This window comes from Zonotrichia albicollis, chromosome 12 (genome assembly GCF_047830755.1).
Source record: "Zonotrichia albicollis isolate bZonAlb1 chromosome 12, bZonAlb1.hap1, whole genome shotgun sequence".
Taxonomy (NCBI): domain Eukaryota; kingdom Metazoa; phylum Chordata; class Aves; order Passeriformes; family Passerellidae; genus Zonotrichia; species Zonotrichia albicollis.
Genome location: NC_133830.1, coordinates 17748379 through 17770093, shown reverse-complemented (window position 1 = coordinate 17770093; position 21715 = coordinate 17748379). Strand labels below are relative to the sequence as shown.

The 21715-nt window shown below is 40.8% G+C and overlaps 1 protein-coding gene across 15 annotated transcripts in view; it reads right to left on the bottom strand.

Moving 5' to 3' along the window:
- Window positions 1–21715, bottom strand: part of ATP2B2 (ATPase plasma membrane Ca2+ transporting 2) — a 404406-nt gene that overhangs the window by 26063 nt on the left and 356628 nt on the right. For all 15 annotated transcript variants that reach the window (XM_074550120.1, XM_074550115.1, XM_074550116.1 and 12 more), the window contains 6 exons: window positions 20537–20716; window positions 19460–19547; window positions 13016–13122; window positions 12205–12396; window positions 3585–3798; window positions 491–702 (listed from right to left, as the gene is read on the bottom strand). In XM_074550120.1, coding sequence (XP_074406221.1) covers window positions 491–702; window positions 3585–3798; window positions 12205–12396; window positions 13016–13122; window positions 19460–19547; window positions 20537–20716 — 993 coding nt within the window. The remainder of the gene's footprint in view (window positions 1–490; window positions 703–3584; window positions 3799–12204; window positions 12397–13015; window positions 13123–19459; window positions 19548–20536; window positions 20717–21715) is intronic.

Sequence of the window (21715 nt, the reverse complement as noted above, 5' to 3'; positions counted from 1 at the left end):
CATCATTGCTGGGAATACTGAGCAGCATTGGGCAGTGGCATTGAACAGAAGAACAGTTCAGCATCCGCTGTTTGAAGGTAATTTGTCTTTTCAAGGAGTAATAAATAATTGTAAAAGGATTTGTTGGTATGGCATTAAACAATTTCTTCTTTAAAAAACAGTTGCAATATCAATGATGGCTGTTATTATTGTATGTACTAAGATTAATTTAAGAATTAACCCAGTTAATAAGGATCAAAATTTCTGTTTTATTAGCATGGCTACACAACATTTTCCATTACTAACACTTGCATTGATTGAGAAAATACACAAAACCAGGTGGTTTACTCTTCAATGGGCCTCCTGCAGCACTTAGATTTAAAATTAAAGAAAAAAAAAAAAAAAAGAAAACACGGAGAAGAAAAGCCCAACCAACTTTGTGCTTGATTTTTTTGAGTGGATTTGTGATGATTTGGGATGAACAGCAGGTGATTCTTGCCCAGAGCTTTACCTGAATAGCAAAGGTGCCCAGGACAATAGTGCAAAAGATGGGGTTTCTGAAGATGCCGTCGAAGACGTTCCTCTCGCCGTGGATCTTGCGGGCGTTGATCTCGTTGAAGAGCTGCATCATGACAAAGGTGTTGAAGATGATGGTGTAGTGCTCAGAAGGAGGAGAGTGAAGAGGGGCGTTCCTCCCACTGTCAATCTTAAACATTTTCTCACCTAGGTGTAAGACAGAAAGAGAAGTTTCCTCTAGAATGAATCAAACCAATTTATATTCCATTAGTGTTCTTCTGCCTGTTGCCTTCTCTGCTCTGCTTTTCTAGATAAAACTTTTCTTGCACCAATGAGCAAATCACATCTCAGCTGAGCCAGAAGCTGTTCAAATGCTGACTTTTATCTAACAATACCTAACTGCTGTCTAACAACACCTACACAACCTTGGCAGTCCCACTCTTACCTTCCCAAGCAGGAATTACTCTAAGCACTCAATTCTTTCAAGTGTAACAAAATCTTAATGGCATTGCCAGAGTGTTTGAATTTTCTACAGTGGTTAGAAGCCACCCCTCTTCACCAGGTTTTATCCATTTACTAATCCAGTAATTTCTCCCAAGCATTGAAGGATATCAGTCACAAAATACACAGATTTTTAAGAGATTTGGGGTTGATCAGCAGCAGGCACTGCTGGTAATTTGGCTTTCACTCATAGATCTGACCAATCAAAAAGCAAGACACAACCCATGATGAGTAACTAAAAATGTGGTGAGCTTTGAAAAAATAAAGATTTTTTTTTTTAATGCCACAGCCTGACAGGACCAGACAGGGAATTCTGCATTTCTGATGTCTCAAAGACATTTATGTTTTGTATGTTCAAATACAATGTATTTCTAAAAATAAAAAAGATAAAAACTTGATGGTACTGGTATCTGAAGAAACCTCCAAAAAAAAAAAAAAAAGGAATTATTATTTGATCAAAATAGAAATAATTCTCATTAATTTGAAATTTAATTATGGAGGCACTGAGTTTTGCACACCATGTCACTGCAAAGCTGAGTGTTGTGGAGTTTAGAAAGGAAAAGATTATTTCCAAGGCTTATCAGAAAATTGTCTGGAATGTGTTCTTCAAAGCATGCAGGAGTTTTCCAAAGACACACAGGAGAAATTAGAATCAGGGGAAAGCCTGGTTTGCTTTTCATCTGGCTCAGTATAAAATATTTTAAACCATAAAATTCATCAAAAAGCCATTCTAACTCCCCATAAAGTTCACAGCAATTCTTGTTCCAAGATGCATATCACATGAATTACCAAGAGTTTCTTCACTTGTTTTAAAGTACCTGAAATTCCAATTATCTAATGCAGACATTCTCAAAATTCCCTGTAAATCTAACAATGTTTGAGACAACCTCTCTTCAGAAAGATGGCAATTCTTTTGGTTTAATTCCATTGTGAACAGATCATTGCCTCCTCTGAGCATCCCAAATAAGCTGCCAGATGGCCATAAAGTGGACAAAGCTTTCACAATGGAGCTCAAAAACCTCCAAAAAATTATAAATTTACATTTGCAGCTTTTCTGGAAGTCTGTGTATAAGAAAAAAAAAGCCTGAAAGACAACACACGTGATTTAACAGCGACTACAAAGTGACAAGAAGACAATACCCAGCTGAAAAAATCATCTGTCCTTTCAGAGGGTTCAGTTATTATTGTGGAGCAACAGAATCTATTATTAGCTCCTACTATTCCCTGCAGCAAGAAACATTTCTCCTCCTTCCCTGCCCTCTCCAAAATACAACCTATAAAAAGCATCCATTGCCAGCAAGGCCTGAAGAAGAATCCAGTAATCCAATAAATTAGACTTTTCGCCCCCTTTTAATATCCATTCCAGAAATTAAATGTCAAAGCACAGTATTATTTGTATCACTTAACACTGATTACTTACTTTCCATACCACTTAAGATCAACATTATTTCTGGACTGTGGACAACATTTTGCTCTTGGTAAAATGGATCTTGATTTTTATTGTGGTTTGTTTTGTGGGGTTTTTTAAAATTTGTTTTTATGTTCCTACTCACCACAACAAGCCTCACAATGAAATTTCACTATAGAAGCAGCAGGGTGGACACTCCTATTACAGCATAACCTTCTATGCTCTGTTTGGATATAGACTTTTGCCAAAGCCCAAACATGTATTTTATGAGGGGAAAAAAGCTCAATGAGGCCATTCCCAAGGTAACAATATATGGAAAGTGACTACAACATGACACCTGTGCTTCCCATCCCATTAACCAGGATTCACAGAACCACAGAGTGACTGGGTTGGAAGAGACCTTGGAGATAATTGAGTCCAACCCAGCCTCAACACCTCAACTAAACCATGGCACATATGGAACAGGCCCTAATACCTCCAATAAACCATGGCACTCATGTAGCAGGCCCTAACACCTCCAATAAACCATGGCACATATGGAACAGGCCCTAACACCTCAAATAAACCATGGCACCCATGTAGCAGGCCCTAACACCTCAGATAAACCATGGCACCCATGGAACAGGCCCTAACACCTCAAATAAACCACGGCACCCATGGAACAGGCCCTAACACCTCAAATAAACCATGGCACCCATGGAACAGGCCCTAACACCTCAGCTAAACCATGGCACCCATGGAACAGGCCCTAACACCTCAGCTAAACCATGGCACACATGGAACAGGCCCTAATACCTCCAATAAACCATGGCACCCATGTAGCAGGCCCTAACACCTCAGCTAAACCATGGCACACATGGAACAGGCCCTAACACCTCAAATAAAACATGGCACCCATGGAAGAGGCCCTACCACCTCAAATAAACCATGGCACCCAGTGCCACATCCAGGCTTTTTTAAACACATCTAGTCATGGTGACTCCACCACCTCCATGAGCAGGTCATTCCAGTACTTTATCACTCTTTCTGTGAAAAACTTTTTCCTGATATCCAAAAAAAGTGTAAGGATCATGAAAGCAATAAGCGTGCATAAATTCGTTACATTTAAAGCATTTTGACACTTCAGCCATCCAACCCAGCTGCCCGTGAGCTGAGCACCGAGTGTGGGCGAGCTCCTCACCGACAAAGAGCAGGGTGAAGATGAGGGTGAGCTGGTAGACGGCATGGCCCAGGATGTTTTTCATCATGGTGCGGGAGATGAGCGGCTTGTTGCGGCCGTAGGGTTTGCGCAGCAGCAGCGCCTCGGTCGGCGGCTCCGTGGCCAGCGCCAGCGAGGCAAACGTGTCCATGATCAGGTTCACCCACAGCATCTGCACGGCCTTCAGGGGAGAGTCCTGAGGGGAAAAATCAAAAATGTTTGTATTTCCCAGGAAAAGCCTGGCTGGGGGTTCATTTTTCTCATGGGGCTCAGAAATCCCTGCACTGAGGAACATTCTTCCATTCCTTCTGCAGGACCAGGAGCACAATGACCCAAGCAGAAATTATCTCCCTGCAGGCACTTCATCAGCACCATTGGCAACTACAAAACTCGTACCAAGCATGACAGTAACTCCTTCTAACACCTATTGCAATGCTCTCTTTTCCTTCGTGCATCGTGCTTGAATTTTCAGCTGAAATTAGATATAACTAGAGAATCCAAGTTTTTCTCATGGAAGAATCATTATATTATTCAAACAGATTAAAAAGCAACATTTCCTTTATACTAAAACCTACCTGTCTTTTTTTTTTTTCAGAGACAGCTTGAAATTATTAAAAATGTATGGAACAATTACGGTGACATAGTGATACATTACACTTAAATAAGAGCATTAAAAGTAGTGACATAATAAAAAAAAAAAGCCTGATATTTTGATTTTAAAAAATCTGAAACTTATTAAACTATATCAAATGTGCAAAAGCAAGACAACCTATTCTTTTTTACTAAAAGGAAAGCCTATTTGGCACTATAGAAATGGAATGAAAAACCCCAAATACTGGTATTTGATGCAGGCTGTCGTTTTGGAAGCAGATTCCAGTCACTAGAAGGAGCTCTTTCCTCACACAATCCCATAAAGTCGGTGGTCATAATACAGAGGACTCTAGGTCATGTTTAAAAACCCCAAAATTAACTAAATAAAGCAAAGTTACAGAGATCTCAGGAGAATGCTGGACAATCCTTAATGAAGTTATGATGTGTAACTCTCTGAGGCAGCTGTGAGGAGAGAGAAATGTTTCAAGGAGCCAGAGGAGGAAAAACAAAAAAAACCCAAACTCCTGTGTCTTTAGACTGTATAAAACAGGCAGCATTAGCAAGGTCTGCTTCCTGTTCCAAACAGACCATTTTTATGAGGGAAAAAAGAATCACCAAAGTAATAAAGCATCAACATGACAAATTTCATCATGAAATTGAGTTACTCTGCTGTGTGAAAGCTGGGAGAGGCAGCACTATTTTTATGTATTTCATTACCATGGTGCTGCAGCAATGAAACCAAAACAATGTAGAGGACAGGATACAAACAAGACCAAAGCCAACAAAACTCCCTGAGAACTCTGCCCATTTCTTCAAAGGGTTAAATGTTCATTTTTAATCAAATACCATAAAAGAACATGCATTCAGTATCCCAAGGACTGATAGAAAACAAGAGTAAGTGCTTTGATCTCTTGAGCATCTGGTTTAGATTCCAACTCTCCCTTGAGATAAAATATTATATGCCCTTAAAAACACATTTTTAACACATTTACACAGATTTTGATGCATTTGATTTATTTAAAAAAATAAATTTGGGCTTATTCAAAGGGATGGAGAAAAGCAATCTCCTGTTTCTCAGTCTTACAGGTTGGGCTCATCACAGCAGAGAGGACAATTAGCATTAATAGATTCTTGATCTCTTGGTTAAGGGTTGCATTAACTGAGCTTATCTGAAGAGCTCAGCTCACTCATTTGAAATGCAGTTGCAGAAACAGAAAATGTCTTTGTCTTTAGAGATGGCTAAAAAACTAAAGGTGATCAGGACAAACTTCATCCCAAATTGAGGCTCCATTCATTTTTATTAACACTAATGGCTCCAACAAAGAGAGCACTTGCAGTAAAAAGCAGTTTGTGGCTGGGGCTCACAGACCCTCGAAGGGACACAGGTAAAAAGGAAAAACATCTTTTCTGCTGAAGAATTTTCCTTATCATGTTTTTGCCTGTCTCATTAATAAGTTTGAGCAAGCTCCTCTGCTTTGATCTGTTACAAAAACTCAATTTCCACTTCACACACTGAATTCTCTGTCAAGAAAACCAAATTTCCCCGTTAGATTTAATAGATGGAGTCAGAGATTCAGGTGTCTATCAGAGCCTGCCATATTCCCAGCAGAACAGGAAAAGCAGGGTATTTCAATCTCTAAATCACACAACTGTAATTGGCAGTCATCAGTTTTGGCAGCAACATGTTCTCACCATTTCACACTGCCAATCACCTTGGGTGGCTGTGGTGCCCCTAATAATTATCTATTATTGGCAGTGCTACACTGCTCAGTGGAGTGTGAGAGCTCATTCCAGGCTGAAGCCAAAACATTAAATACACATTAGTCTGGGCAGGCAGTGGAATGAAATTTCCACTGTAACTCTATCTGATTTCTGATTAGTTGGTGGAAACTGAGGGAAATACATATCAGCTAAGGAGCTTAGGCTTCCACTGCAGATTTTAGTCACTTATGCCAGTGGGATGCAAATCAACCTTCTTTTCTTTGTGTTTTAGCCGCTAACTGACCGGCCAATAATTCTTCATTCCCTCTCTGAAAACTTTGGGGATGTGAACCACCCAAAATCACCACTTATTCATCAAATTCCTTTCACTTGACCTTGGAATAGGTTAGCCTTGGCCTAGAGGTAAAAGGAAAATGTCCCTTAAGTCAAGTGATGTTACACTTCATCTTGGAAACACTTAAAAGTACAAATTGCCAAAGGCTGGAAATAAACTACAAATCTTTTGTGACATGCAGAGCCTCACAAATTTTAGAGCTTGTTACTTTTGATTTAGATGACAAGCTGCAAGGGAACAAAAAGGTATTTTCACCCTTACCTTTTTACTCCTGTTTGCCACAGAACACATGCAGGTATTCAGAAAAATGAGCATTTCTGGGAGTTACCTTTCTATACATTAATGCAAAAAAAGTCCCTGTGCAGCAAGATCACACTGTCTGCTAATTGTATGGAAGTGGCATCCTCAATTCCATCCCCATGCCTTGCCAAAACAAAGCTAAACAGTACAGACTTTGATTTTATATTACAGCTTTTTCAAGTTTGCCTGTGCTATTATTTTAGAATTTGCCAAGTACAGTTCTGCAGTAAAACATTATAACCACATAAATTACTCCCTTTTACATGTAAGTATAGATCATCCTCATTTTTTTGAACAAGATCTGTAAAAACAATCAGTGATTCATGCAGCAGTTCATTGCTACAGTGCCTTTTAATTAACATTTAATTTTCCAAACATAATGTCCTATGGAGTCACTGTTTTCAGCTCCTAATGTCTGCTAAAACACCAAGTCTCTCTCAAAGTGCAAGAATAATAATTTGAATGTAAAATGTTCAAACACAGCCTTTGTCTTCCCTTTTTTCAGTGCAAGCCTTTTGAAGAGTTACAATTGCCTCAACAGTTGGAGCCACAGACCGAACCTGGCACGGAGAGAAACCCTCTTGTTTCATGGCTCCAGTAAAAAAAAATGTTTCCATTTGACTGAGCTGCATTTTAAAATCTTCATTTTGTTCATAGCCAGATCACTGTGGACAGCTCCAAATGTAATGAGCTGATGTCCTCTGGGTGCTGTGTGGTTTTTGGGGACAGGGAGAGGCGTGAGCCCATCCAGGGCCCTACAGGACACCCAGAGATGTGGAGCAGTGACTCACTGCAAGCACAAAACTCACAAGAATCGTAGGCAGAGCTCCAAAGAACCACCCTCACTGCATCAATCAGGGGCTCTGCAAAACTGTTATTCAGAGAATGAAGTCAGAATATAAAAGTTTGTAGCTCATAAATCCGCTGGAAAAACAAACGATGGGTTTAAGCTGAGGCAGTGGCTGCAGAAGAGAAAGAACAATTCTGCACAAATTGGTCAAGACCACCACACCCTGACCACACTAAAAGTGGGCAGTGGGCACCACAGGGAAGGCAGCAAGAGGGAAGTGAGTTAGATTAATTAAAAATAAGGTGAATGAGCCCAGCTCAACTGCACTGAGCCACACAAACCTCTCTGGGAGTAAGCCGAGGTGTGAACTCCTCTGGGGTCTGCGCACACACACAGACAGAGCTAAACCCACCCCTGCACCCCAGACTGAGGCTCCTGAGTCACCTTCCCACCAGGGACTTCTCCAAGCTCTGCTTTCCTGGGTGACCCAGATCTCAGAGCCCCTTACATAATTACAGCCTCACAACACACAAGTTCATTATTAGCTCAAAATTCAGATCTTGTGGCTTACAGATTGAGCTGCTGTAAACTGAAACAGGGCCCCATGTAAGTGAGATCTCTTGGAGGGGTGGTTGTGGCAGCAGCTGTGCTAGGCTTGTCAGCAGGTGACACTGGATCTCTAATTCTTATGCTGCTCAGAATATGGTTGCTGTCACCTTAACATGACTTCATGCTGGGAACCACGGGAGACAAGAGAAACAACCATTTGCATTGGTCCTGTGCATAATGAATTCTTTGACAGCCCACTGTTTGTCCTGCATGAGCTTTATCTGGCACTGGAGCAGTACAGAGACATTTTGTACACATCACTATCCACTGGAACAGCAAACCAGAATGAAAGAGAAATCACAGATAAGGCAGATATTCTCTAACAGCAGCATCTTCTTGAAGCAGGCATTGGGTAGATGAAACATAAAATTATATTTGCTTAAAATTAACAGAATTGAACTAAACAGCAGTTCCCTGAAGTGGCGTTGGCAAGGACCTTCATTTCATTAATCTACTTGAGGAAAAAAGCAGCAGATTATTAAAATGGCCACTAATGGTCCCAGGTTCTGCCTAATGTTTTTCTTAAGCCTCCCAAGGTGCCCTGGACCAAACAAATCATCTCCTGCGTGGGCAATCTCTGGGTGCCCCTTGGAGGGCTGGCTGCACTCCCACCACACTCACACAGCCATTAATTAATTCCTTAATGCAGAATTGCAGTGCTTTCACTTGGAGTTCTGCAGGGAGATGACCACATCCTCATATTCACATCTACATCAGAGCAAGTGCAGGATCAAGACTGAATAAAATTAAGCCCATTATGCTGCAAAGCACAAGCCAAGTATTAAAAAAAGATTATTCCACGCAAAGATTTTATTATCTTTGTACTTCCTTTAGGCACAAACCAAAAAGAGTAGGTGAGTGTGCTGGTCCCAAACTGCAGAACAGATTATTTGAGAGGTGGCATGAGGAAAAATAGAACAAATGTGATTACCTGCAGAGAATTTTTCTCATTCTAGATATGAAATGTCACCAAAAGAACAGCCTGTGTAATGTTCATTAACCTGAATCTTAATGATGGACTGAAATTATATTCTGTGTGTCAGAGAAAGACATACTGACCACCTAAATCAAAGGAAAACTCAGTCCAGTGAAGATTTTCTTTGTGTTCGTTTTGAAGGTCACAGGAAGTTGCGCTGCCTTTTGGAAAAGACAGATTTAAGCTCTGTTTGTTTGCTTGCTTTTCTGTTAAGGACTGAAACATTTCACTCAAAATCTTTCATTCAGACCTGTGCACAGTTCTGCAGATTTGGATATACATGTGTGTAACTAGACTGTTGTAGCAGGATTTTTTTGGGAGAGTCCTGCACTTTGTGCTGGATCTATTTTCATAGCAACCAGAGGGTACAGCATGTTCCCAAGTGCAATTTTTAGCAAAGCTTTCAAGCCAAACAGAATGTCCTTTGGCTGGCTGGAGTCAAAGCCTAACACAATAATGTGCATTTGTGAGGCAAAATCCTTCTTGAATGAGGCAGAACCGGGAGCAGCTCGAGATTATTCACACTGAGTGTAAACAGTGGCAAAGGACAGACCTGCTGCCTTTCTGCTTCCGTTTCCACCTCAGCTTCCCCCACACCTTTCCTTTGGGTTTGCACCTTTGCTGCCAAATCAAGGAATTGCACAAGAATCTGCAAAGCAACCCAGGAGTTCCAGGTGTCCACTAAAAGCTGTGAGCAGGGACAACAGGCCCAGGGATGGCCTCACAGACCTTGGGGGCAAGAGAAATGCACTGGGCCTGACACAAATCCTTCTAGAAGCCAAAGGAATGATTCAAAGGATGAAAAAAGCTCCAGAATTAGAAAGGGGGTTATGCTTGTACTGATCATGCACTTCACATCCACTTAACTTGATTTAAAATAGTCTTTGCACTGATCCAGCAATGTTTAACCTCCTCAGGGACGAAAAACTATTTGGTTAACAAATAGAATGAGTTTGCCTTTGTGCTTCCACAAAAAAATTGAAGAATTGCTGAGCGTTGATCAAGAAATTTCACCTTAAACAGATGTTTCTAGTCAGACACTGATTGTCAATAAAATCAGTTCCAGCGATGGTGCTGCTGTCAGCACCTTGCTCTGGCTGGGTTTGTACCACATGTATAAACCTCCCAGAGTTTCAGTCCTCATTCCTGTGTTAGCAGCCACAATCATTTCACAGCTGGGCATCCTCAATATGCTGGGAAGTATTTTCAAGGGGAAATTCATCCAACTTTGCTGCAACACCATGAGTTTTGTCCCTCAGCACAGGCTCAGCGGTGACAAGAAGGGACCTCCAAGGCCTCTGAATGTCAGCCAGGGCACAGGAGAAGTTTGACCTCATGGGTTTGTTAAGGTACCTGGGTTTCTGGTTGCAAGGATCAATTCCATGATTCCAATGTAAGTTTAGCCTGGAGCAGAGCTGATGACTTATTCATTGCTTTGCTCAGGTGTGCCTGGGCTGAAATGTACCTGCTGAAACAGGTATGGGCATCTGGGTGATGCACCATGAGGGAAGCATCAGCTTTCTCACAGAGCATCCCAATCCAGGGAGGCACTTTGTGACAGCACCTGTCTGCAACATCTAAAATATACATTATTTTAGGGACTGACAGCACTAAAAACCACATTTTATATTTTTCTCATTAAAACAAAAACCTTACGCTCTATTGTATATATCCTGTTTACTCTCTAGAGAGAAAAAAGCATTTTTTTCCTTTTGCCCGAAAAATTATAATTTGAGAAAAAAAATGTTTTCTTTGAGATATGCTTCTTGCAAATGACCTGGATATGTTGCATTTGCACCAGGATGGCAATGAAGAATTAAAGGAGTGCCAGAAAGAGAGGTCTAAGTCCAACTCCATGTGTCATTTAATTGGTTTGTCATCTGCATCTGGAATTAAAAATAACTGCCTGAAAGCAACAAAATAATTTTATCAGTCAAAAAGATTGGGGTTACTTCCATGGGTCAGCACTGCTCTCTTGAAAATAACCTCATTCCACAATGCATTAAAAAATATGTACTCATTGGTGAGGTATTCTGAGAGGAAAACATTCACATAACCTGCTCCTTTCCCAACCCATGGTGTTTTCAGTTTGACCATCACAGGCTCAGGGACGACAACATTGAGGGAGGCACAAAAGCTCCTAAAAGTGAGTTCCTTTGGAAAAAAAGAGGGATTAATCCAGCCTGATGTCAGCAGCTCTTTAAGCCTTAGCAGCCTAATCCTTGGAATGCTCAGGAGAATTTCCAAAGGTTTTGATGCCACAACAATTTATTGTCTTTTCTTTTTATACCTTTTATGTATTCTCAGTGCCCTTAGCGTGCATACTTGTAATTCCTCAAGTCTGATAACTTAGCATAGTCCTGATATTCTATTAAGCCAGAAAGCCAAACATCCTAAAGGCGTCACAGATAGAGGCCAGAAAGCCCTAAGCCCCCTTGAAAAACCAAGGTCTCCTCTCAAATACGTCCTGTAAACTAAGATTAAACTCATTCAGGGAAAAATACTTCAAGATAAAAAGATACCACACTATTTATTCAAACATCTCATCTCTTTGTTAGATATGCTAATTTGCGAGGTCTATAAAATTGCACACACGATCTATCGTGTGCACCCGTTTCAGTGTCCCCCACCATGATGAGGTGTTACACCACAAAAATCCTTATTAAATACCTAGGTAAAAACCCTTTAACCCTTAACCACGCCTAGTTCTTCATTTTAGGACCAAGGAAAAGGCATCCTCATAGTACCTGTAATTACTCCAGTCTGATAACTTAGCATAGTCCTGGTATTCTATTAGGCCAGAAACCCAAACATGCTAAAGGCCTCACAGATAGAGGCCAGAAAGCCCTACGCTATCTTGAGAAACCAAGGTCTCCTCTCAAATACATCCTGTAAACTAAGATTAAACTCCTTCAGGGAAAAATACTTCAAGATAAAAAGATATCACACTATTCATTCAAACATCTCATTGGGGCATTTTTGTTATATATACAAGGTGTATCAAATCGCACACGTGCGTACGCATTTCAGCATGCTCCACCTTAGTGAAGTGTTACATCACAAAAATCCTTACTAAATACCAAGGTAAAACCCCTTTAACCCTTAACCATGCCTAGCTCTTTATTTTAGGACCAAGGAAAAGGCATCAAGTGCTGTGTGGCCAAGCAGGAATCAAATGCAAGGCCTCATCCACTGGGAGCACGGATCGCGGTGGGATTGCGGCGGGATCGCAGCAGGATTTCAGCAGGATTTCAGCAGGATCCCAGCAGGAATTGCTCACCTGGGTGATGCAGGCTCCAGTGAAGGCCACAATGACGGCCACGATGTTGACGGTGAGCTGGAACTGCAGGAACTTGGAGATGCTGTCGTAGACGTTGCGGCCCCACATGACGGCCTTGACGATGCTGCTGAAGTTGTCGTCCGTCAGGATGATGTCCGAGGCCTCCTTGGCCACGTCCGTGCCCGCGATGCCCTGGGGAGAGGGGTTGGGAATGAGATTCCCTGCTGGACAGCACAAATCTCCATAGTCAAAGCCCACAGTTTTTTATATTTCCTGGAATTTCGCTAATTCGGCCTGGTTTTGATGTGAGTTAGGCCACAGAAAAGGGAATTGACAGAGAGCAGAGGAATTCATATGGTGATGGCTCTGAGTGTTGTATCAGCTTAAAGACTGCTGATTATCTGAGGTATTTTTGTCATTGATGATGGTTTTTATTATCCATGAACAGAATTGGTAAAAAAATGAGAATTATGTGTCTTTATATATAGTCGGAGTACACATGGAAGACGCCTTTCCAATTATAGTGGATTTTACCACAGCAAAAGAGAACACCAGTGTTGTGAAGAAAAAGTTCATTTTTCTGTATGGGCACAGGATTCTGCATAAAGCCAATAATTTATTAGACAAAACCCTGAAGTATCAAAACAAGCAATGCCAGTGAATCCAAGTGAATTAAAGGATTCTGAGTCAATATAACTCATTCCCACCAATATATTCCTTCACTGACAAGTAATAACTAAGCAACTTCACATTCAATGAATGGAAAAGCCCTTACAGCAAATTCATAATGGCACAAACATCAAGATTATACCATTGCAAAGCCAACATCAGCTTTTTTAAGTGCTGGTCCATCGTTGGTTCCATCCCCAGTCACAGCTACCACCTGCCTCTGTTCCACCTGTGTGCTGTCAATAATACCTGCAAAAAATGTATGTATGGGCGTGTGTTTACAGACATTTATGGGCAATAATTAGCAAGATAAAACATCCCTGTAAAAAAGCAGGGTCTGTATAATACAGATTGGATAACACCACACAGTTTTAAAGAGATTAAAAAGGCAGATCTTTAGGGAAAATAATGATAAAAGCTTTGGCATCACCACCATCCACTACTAAACATCACCATTAGGATTTACATGGAAAGTTCTGATCTGCACCATCAACACATCAACAAAACCTGCTCAGGCTTCAAAGGCAATGAGAGCAGCTCATTATGTCCTTCTGGCAGATTCCTGCTATTTAAAGTTTTGTGTCACAGCCCAGCACTGATCAAACATCGATGGAAAGGATTTGCCAAAACCTTAAATTCATGTTTAGGGCTCTCCTAAACTGGGACCCAACTGTAATATCAGCTTTACTAAGAGGCCTTCTTAAGATAGAGATAACAAAAGCCATTGATGAATTTTATGTAGCTGAAGAATTTTAGCAGCCATGTTCAATTTTGCCAAACAGTTATTAAGGAAATACAAACTAATTCTTTAAATTGTGGAAACAAGCATTTTAATAAATAGATAGAGTAAAATAATTTTTACTTTCCTTTTGAGATTATTTGAGAGAAATAAAAACCACTTTTCACTTGGTGAATCAATTTTTTCACACAACAAGGCTGCAGGGAATCATTTTCCACTTTTGCAGATAATGAAAGTCAGGAAAATAATGAAGAATTTTTCAGAGGCTACAGAAGCAGCCCAGATTTTTATAGGATGAAGATCATTCACGATTCATGCTTCTATTTCCATGTCAGGGTCCATTTGAGCACAAGTCCAGAACACAAGATTGTTGTGTAGGATACAAGAACACCTTTCCATATTGATAACTCAGGGGAGGAAAATCACAGAATTCCTTTTGCTAACACATTTTGCACAAAGTCATTACCTTCAAAAACAATTATCCAAACCTACCCAGTGTGAAAAGCTTTCACTCTGTTCTGAAAAAAAAAAATCCCTTCCATATCAGATAACCAAGGAGAAATAGGAAATTGCAGATTACAGAGCAATAGCTGCCTCTTGGCAAGGTTCAGGCTTATCAGGCACCAGAAGATTGCAGTGCCCTGTGCAAGCAGTTAGTGCCCTGTATTTTTCAGAGTTATGAAAATGAGAAATAAAAAAGCCCTATTCACTTTCCACTGGTAGTATGATCTCAGAAAAATGGCAATTACTCTGATAAGATCTCACAATTAGAGCCTTAAGTTTGTTGGGGTGATTTGCCTTTGGTATTACTAAATAAACAGGAACATCATCTGTCACTACTGTTAAAAGCATTTACTTTGTCTTGTTATTAACACATCCTTTGATGCTAAATTAATAGTTTAAGCTTCCGAAAAAAAAAAAGTCATTAAAATCTCTGGCTCATTAAGGTATTAACTGCTCCAAAGAGGTCGATAGTATCTGCTCACAACTGGGCTCCAAGTGGGAGCACAACCCAAATCAAGTTGAAGAGGCTCAAACAAATGATCTCCTAATAGAGATAAATGGATATAAATAGTGACTGTGCTGATGACTGTGCCACCAACTGCCCTCCATCAGCCAACTCCTGGGTGCTGCCAACTCATTCAGAAGGTTTAGGAGACATTTTTATCCCAAAATCCAAACTGTGCAGCCAGGATGAGCCCAGAGCACAGAGCTGAATGCAGCCATGGAAAACCAGATGTGAAAAGGTCTCAGGTGCCATCAGCACCTGAGCCCCAGACCTTCCCCACAGTGCCCACAGGAAAGATGTGGAATTCTGGGGATGGATTTCAGTGCTACCCATGGAGGAGAGAAGGACTTTGCAAAACACCCATCTGTACATCAGACAAATTTCTAAAATGGAGCAGCCACGATTATTTGGGATTCAGAGGATTTATCACAGCTCTGCCAACACTCCCTGACTTCTGCCTGCTCTTTTTAATCTCTTCCTCCTCCCATTGCTGAATGTTTGCCTTCTTCCCAGCATGTGCCTCCCTCCAAACACATTAAGGTTTGTTTTTAATATTCTGTCAATGGCTGTGATAAGGTTTCACCTGAAGAATTCTCTTCAGTACTGAGAAATGTTCACAGATTAAATTCACAGTGTGAGGAGACCAAAGGGAAGAAGGATGCCCAGGAAGGGCTCTCCCTCTGAGCTGTGGGGATTAATCTCTGATGTGATCCGGGAAAAATGTGACTGAGGGCATGAGCTGACAGGCTGCCAGTAAAGAGAACATTCCCTGGCCTTTGCACTCACTCCAAGTGGCTGAAAAGAAGCTCCAGTAATAATCAATCATGTCTAACAACCAGGAAATTTTTTCCAACTATACAGCTTTACTCCAGCTGAATGCTTACATACAGAATTTTAATAAAAGCAGGTTTTCACAGGGAATTCTTCTACTCTCAGCAAAGCTTCCTGCCAAAACAGCCTTTGCTCTTTCTCTGGCCTCTTCCCTCTGTTGAGCTGTTTGGCCATGACTTTCTCCTGTCACAAAGAATTTCATTCAACAGCCCCAGGAGCACACCTCGAGCAGAACATGACAGTGTGCTCCACACAGGGATCCCGCTGATGTGGCAGGAATTTGGGCAGGAAATTTGGACAGGAATTCGTCCTGTGGCTTGCATAAGACACAAGTTTCTCAGAGCAAGCAGCTTGTGTCAGATGAGGGCAAAGATCAGATTTAAAACAATCATGCAGAGCTGTCAAGAAGGGCTCTAAATGCCTAAGCCTGCCGTAAAAAGCACAAAATACAAGATACAAAACTGAAATTTATCCTACATCTCCCACCTTCCTCCCATCTAACACTAAGCAAGCATTAAATCAAATCCACTCAGGATAATAACTCAGGGAATATCAGAGAACAATGTATCTTCTGCACCCATGGCTCAGCTCAGACCCATCACAGACAGGTTATCCGTTTGTCACAGGACAAGTGCTGCTCTATTTAACCAATCCTTGCTCATCACCCTCAGAGTTACATCAGTAAGAAACTCCTGGGAGAAAAAAAAAATCCTGTTTTAGAGATTTCTTTCTGTCTCAACTGCTTAAAACAGGCAGGAAAATTCAGCTGCAGCTGAGGATTTCAGAGCTGAAGCCCAGTTCGGGGTTAGAGAGGCAGGAAAGCTGATCCTCCCTCAGGATCACACAGATTTGTGTTTCTTTGTCAAGCTAAACAGAGGTACAGCCATGTATTTTCATAAACACGTCCTCTTCAGGTTAGTTTTTAATATTTCCAGACTTCTGGAAGCTCCCTGTTAACGTAAGAATTTGCAAAGTCTGTCTGAAGGAGAAAGTTGAAATTTATTTCAGTTACATGCTTGGGTACCTGCCTGGATAGAAGTTTAAAGGTTTTTTATATAAAAATGTTCTATATGACATTACAGACTGCATTGGGAATTAACTGAAAATTCCTCCACAAAGTTCAGGATATCAATTAATACAATTTTCTTTATTTTGATTATTGTACCCATCTCACAGCTTTCCACATTAATGAGGTTATGAACATACTACCATGCCATGAAATTATAGTTCAAATATTTGAGTAATTAAGGCTAATTACTAAAAATATTTTTTTCTTAAAGTTCCCTTTCTGTTTGATAACAAATTAGCCCTGCAAGAGAATAGCTGTTTTTAATATCATAAAAAAAAAAAATTCAGTCTAATTTAAATATTTTGGAAGGTACCACTTGTTTAATTGGTTAACTGAGTATTTCTTTGATCTTTTTTTCTGATGATATTTCCCATCACTGTTAAGCAATTGTTTCCCACAGTGTTTTTAAAAGATAAACTGACAATTTTGAATTATTTCAGCAATAGCACTGTAACCTCACATTAGTATAAATGATAAGTAATTTTACTTGTTATATTTGGAAATACAGTTAAAAATATGAAATTTTTAATTTGACAAATAATGATATGAAATATGAAATTTTTAAAATATGAAAAGGTGTCTGAAAACCCATCCCAAATTCAGTGGGACTGAGATTTTGGTTTCACTGATGAGCTTTGTGATGATAAACCATCCTGATGGGTGTTTTTCCAATCTACCTCTACTTCAAAGCCATAAATGTTTGACTGCAAGTGTCTGCCCAGGCTGAAATGCTGAACCATGCCTTTCTCTGGTCCCTGAGCAGCACTGAAAACAAAAGTGAAAAATAAAAATTATCCTTTTGCTGGGTGGGATTGTGCTATGTTAAGGGGAAAAAAGATTCCCTCCAGCAGCTGTATGTCATTAAAAATTAAATATAAAAAAAGTTTATTTTCTGATGTGTGTTTTTAGCCTAGAGCAGATAGAATACATCAAAGGGGAGAAAATCCTCTCAATCCCTCAAGTGTCTGAGAAAAACATAACATTTTAATAAGTGGCCCAAAACTAGTGAACATTTAAATAGTTTCTTGTAACTTTTAATGGCCCTTGGAGTATTACCAGCCAAAAAATTCCATCATGATTTCCACAGACTCGTTCTTGAACTTTGTTAAGACACTTAATTGCTCTCTCGACCTTGTCACATCTTTGAAACATTAATTGTGGTACTTGCATGTGGCATTCAGTAGGAGTAAATATCTTTTGGGCTGTCCAAGTGCTTATGCTACAAACCATCAACAATTTGCTGTTCCTTTTCTCTCCAGCTCTCTATTGATTTCAGTTTCCCTGGCAAAGGTTCCCTGCTCCTCTTGAGGGAAAATCCTGAATGATTCAGGCGAGCACTCCTGAGGGACTTGGTTAATCCACTTAATGAAACACAAATTGTTGTGTTTCTGCAACAAATCAGCTGCTGGGATGAGCAAGGGCTGTTCTCTGAGAACAGGGTTTGAGATCCACTGCTGAGGAGAGACTCAGCTGACCTTGGGCAGGTCTAACACTGACCCATGGAGATAAAAATGCTCTCCAAGCCTTTCCAATCCTGAACAAACCCCTGCTGGAAAACTATTTTGGAGCACACCTCCCCAAGGAATGTGTATTATTTGTTAATTACACATAGGTACTGCCATACTAATAAATTGTGTACATTATAAGATATACATATAAAAGGGGGGGATGGAGATGATACATTCTGTCTCCAGCTGCCCCATCCAGCACCATGCCAGAATGATCCATTTCCACCTGGTCTCAAGCCCAAAGAACCCAACTGATCCAATCTTCAAATTCACAATGGGACTTCTGCTCTAGAAGTCATTTAGGGATTTTAAAAATTTGCATGAAGCTCAAATGCCTTTGCAATCAGTCATGTATGGAATCACAGAAACAAAACCTAAAGGATTTCCTACCTAAATGTTGATTAATATTGGAGCAGTCAACAGCTGAAAACAGGTATGTGATCAGCTGGATCTTAGCCTGAACTTAGCTGCTCCAAGAATTGCTAAAAGGGGCTCTCCAGACTTTCCAGGGCCTTAGAAAAATATTGCAGCTCTTTCTTCATCAGGAAACAGCAACCTGCTGACAGGGTTTCTACCTGAGCATGGCCAAAAATGATGTTATTCCTGCCCAGAAACTGCCTGATTTCACCAGCCATGAAGTGTGAGCCTCCAAGGCAACTGAATAAGATGTCAAGTCCTCAAAAGAAAGAAGGAAACTGCAAACCAAACCATCTTTAATGGCAGCATCCCATCTGCAGACAGTGTGGGGAGAGAATGGAGTTTGTGTGGTGCACTTCCTACAGGGCAGACTCTAAAAATACAGGAATCTAAAGGGAGCCAATGCAAATCACACAGATTAGCCTATAGGAAAAATGGAATTGGCTGAAAATCCCAATCTCCACTGGGCAGCTCCCAGTTCCACCATCCCAATAACTGCTGCTGTGACAGGAATAGGTTTTTTTCTCTTGGAATACCCTTTAGGATAATTCTGGGAGAAGAGATGCGCTAGAGTGACTGGATTCACTCTGAATGGGATTGCTCTTGCTTCCCTCATAAAGCAGTGCAGGCAAAGACAAAAAAAAAAAAAAATCTATGTCTCCTCTTGTTTATATCTTGTTTCCCAGCAATATTTTCTTTCTGCCCTCCAAACGCACATTTTCCCTCCCAGCTCGAGTCTCATTCCAATTAAAAGTCACAAGGCAAATATGAGATTGCCAGGCATCTTGTTGCTATTTCTATTATTCCTGCCAAGGAGTTTCCTATTATTTTCCATGTCAAGGCTGAGGTAGAACACAAACACAAGAGCACAAGAAAACTTCCTTGTGTGGTGTAGGGATGTGCAGTTAAAGATGATAATTCAGGTGGGTTTGTAACAGTGAAATCAAAGCAGATAATGTGCTTCAACACCTTTATCATTGATTTCCAGCCCCCCACAAACAGTTTGCACCCACCTTTCACCAAAGTGTGTTTGTCCGTGGGGGAAGAGCGAGCAAGCACCCGGAGCTTTGGCCAGATTTTGTCAATCCGCTCCTGCTCGATCTGCAGGGGGGGAACAGAAAAAAAGAACCCAAACAGTAAAAGCTGTGATGAGCAGAGTTTATGTTATTGTGTCAGAAAATTCCCCTCATTGCTCAAACCTGCAGCTTTTCGCCAAAGCACAGAAAAATTCCAGCAGCCATCCATGCTGCAAGTGAAGAGAAGGCCAGTACTAACAGGGCTCAGCTGCTGGCCAACACAGGTAAATTTTCCCACAATATTTAACCAGCCTTTCTTATCATCTTTATAGATAATTCCACTCAGAATTATCACTCTAGATACAGGATACAGGAGTTTCTCAAAGCTGATCAAACCTGTTCACAAGTTTGTTGTTCTACTCTGCAGGAAAACCCAAATCCTTCATTTAGCACCAATAATGGTAAGATTTTCTTGTGTAGCAACCGGAACAAAGCCAAGCTTGTTGCATTTACTAACATTCCCAGAATTCCACCCATCCATGCAGGGAGCACATGACTGTGTCCACTCATTTAAGGTGGACTCAACAGCCAGCACAGATTTTTCTTTTTTAGAATTATGTCTGAGCTCCATCTTTGATGAGGAGTTAAAAACCTTCCAAAGGATAGATCTTTTTATGCAAATCGTTGCTGTGAGTACATTACAGAAAGTGGAATAAATTAAAGAAATGAGAGGAGCTGGTTCTCAGTAGAGATTTCATTTTAGGAGCAAAATTGCTGTTGAATTCCTTCTCCTCCTTGCCACAAAGCTGCAAGGTTCCTTCTCCTCCTTGCCCTAAACTCCTGCCTTAATGGACTTCATTTTGATTTCTTGTGGAGTAGTGCAGTGGTTCTAAAAACTGCAGAATTAGGCCTGCACTACTCCTGGAAGAGTAAAGACTGGAATTTCAGCACTGTTTTGAATTGTAAATATTTAGTGCGAGAAAAAAGTAGGAACTTTTCAGAGCGGTCTTTACTGTTATGAGGCTCATATCAGTGCAGGAGAATATTTTGGTGTTTTCACCAGGTTTTGTTTACCTCTCCCTTCTCATTTCGGATCCTCCTGTTGAACTCCTTGCCCTCGAGGCAGAGGAAGTCCTCTCCGGGGTGGATGATGCCACATTTGATGGCGATGGCACGCGCAGTGTTGATGTTGTCCCCGGTGACCATGCGCACGGTGATCCCGGCTCGCTGGCACTTCCGGATGGCTTCTGGCACCTGCAGAGACCCCTCAGGGTTTTAGCTTTTGTAGTTTTCAAATCCTCTACTCTAACTCTAAACTCCACATAGAGTGCTAGTTAAGTGTCTTCACATTCTGGTCAGATAAAATTATTGGTTAGATACAGGTGCTGCCATACTAATAAATTGCGTACGTTATAAGATATACAGCAATTCCTCTCTGGGCCTGGAACTCAAGGACACCTCACTGCTTCAGGCCCCAAAAAGTACAACCAAAAGTGAGTTAGGGGGAGCAAACTGGAGTAAATGACTGCAGTCCCTGCAGCTGGAATTGGAGCATTAACCCCTGCTCTGTGAATGCCCAAACTGATAATTGTGTGACAAACTCGTGCCCATGGCCCACCTTGGGTGCAACCTCTGGAGGCTGTGGCTGCCCAAGCTGGGCCTGCTGCAGGCTTTCATAAATCCCCTCTTTATTCTCTGAACTTTGCCTGGCCTCTGGTATGGGGACAACTCCAAGGGATCACAGAAACAAAGCAAGGGCAAAGAAAATTCCTGGATCAGAGATAAAATACAAGGCAGGTATTCCCATCCAGAAAAATTAAGGAATGCCTGAAGCAGGAAGAGGAATCAGATGTGTTTTATTGTAACTTGACTGTTCTGGAGTTGGGGTTACTCCACAAGCAAGGCAAATCTTGTACCAAGTAAAAAAAAATATCTTTTAGATCAGTTCCTTCAACTTTCTCCTGGCTTGAATAAAAATGAGTGCTCTGCAGCTTTTTTGACCTTTAGCAAGCTGAACATAACTACTCAACACGTGCAAATATGAATGGACAATACAAACTTTCTGTACAGAAAATGACTTTACTTCTGATCCAAACCTTCCTTTCAACAAGATTTTAAAAATTATTGTGATGCAGCACTACTTAATTCATGCTCATCAACAGGTGGAATTCCTAAATACGGGAGTTCAAAATTAATATTTTACATATTTAAAAATCATTAAAGTGAAGCCTGATTTTACTAATGCCTTTTCAT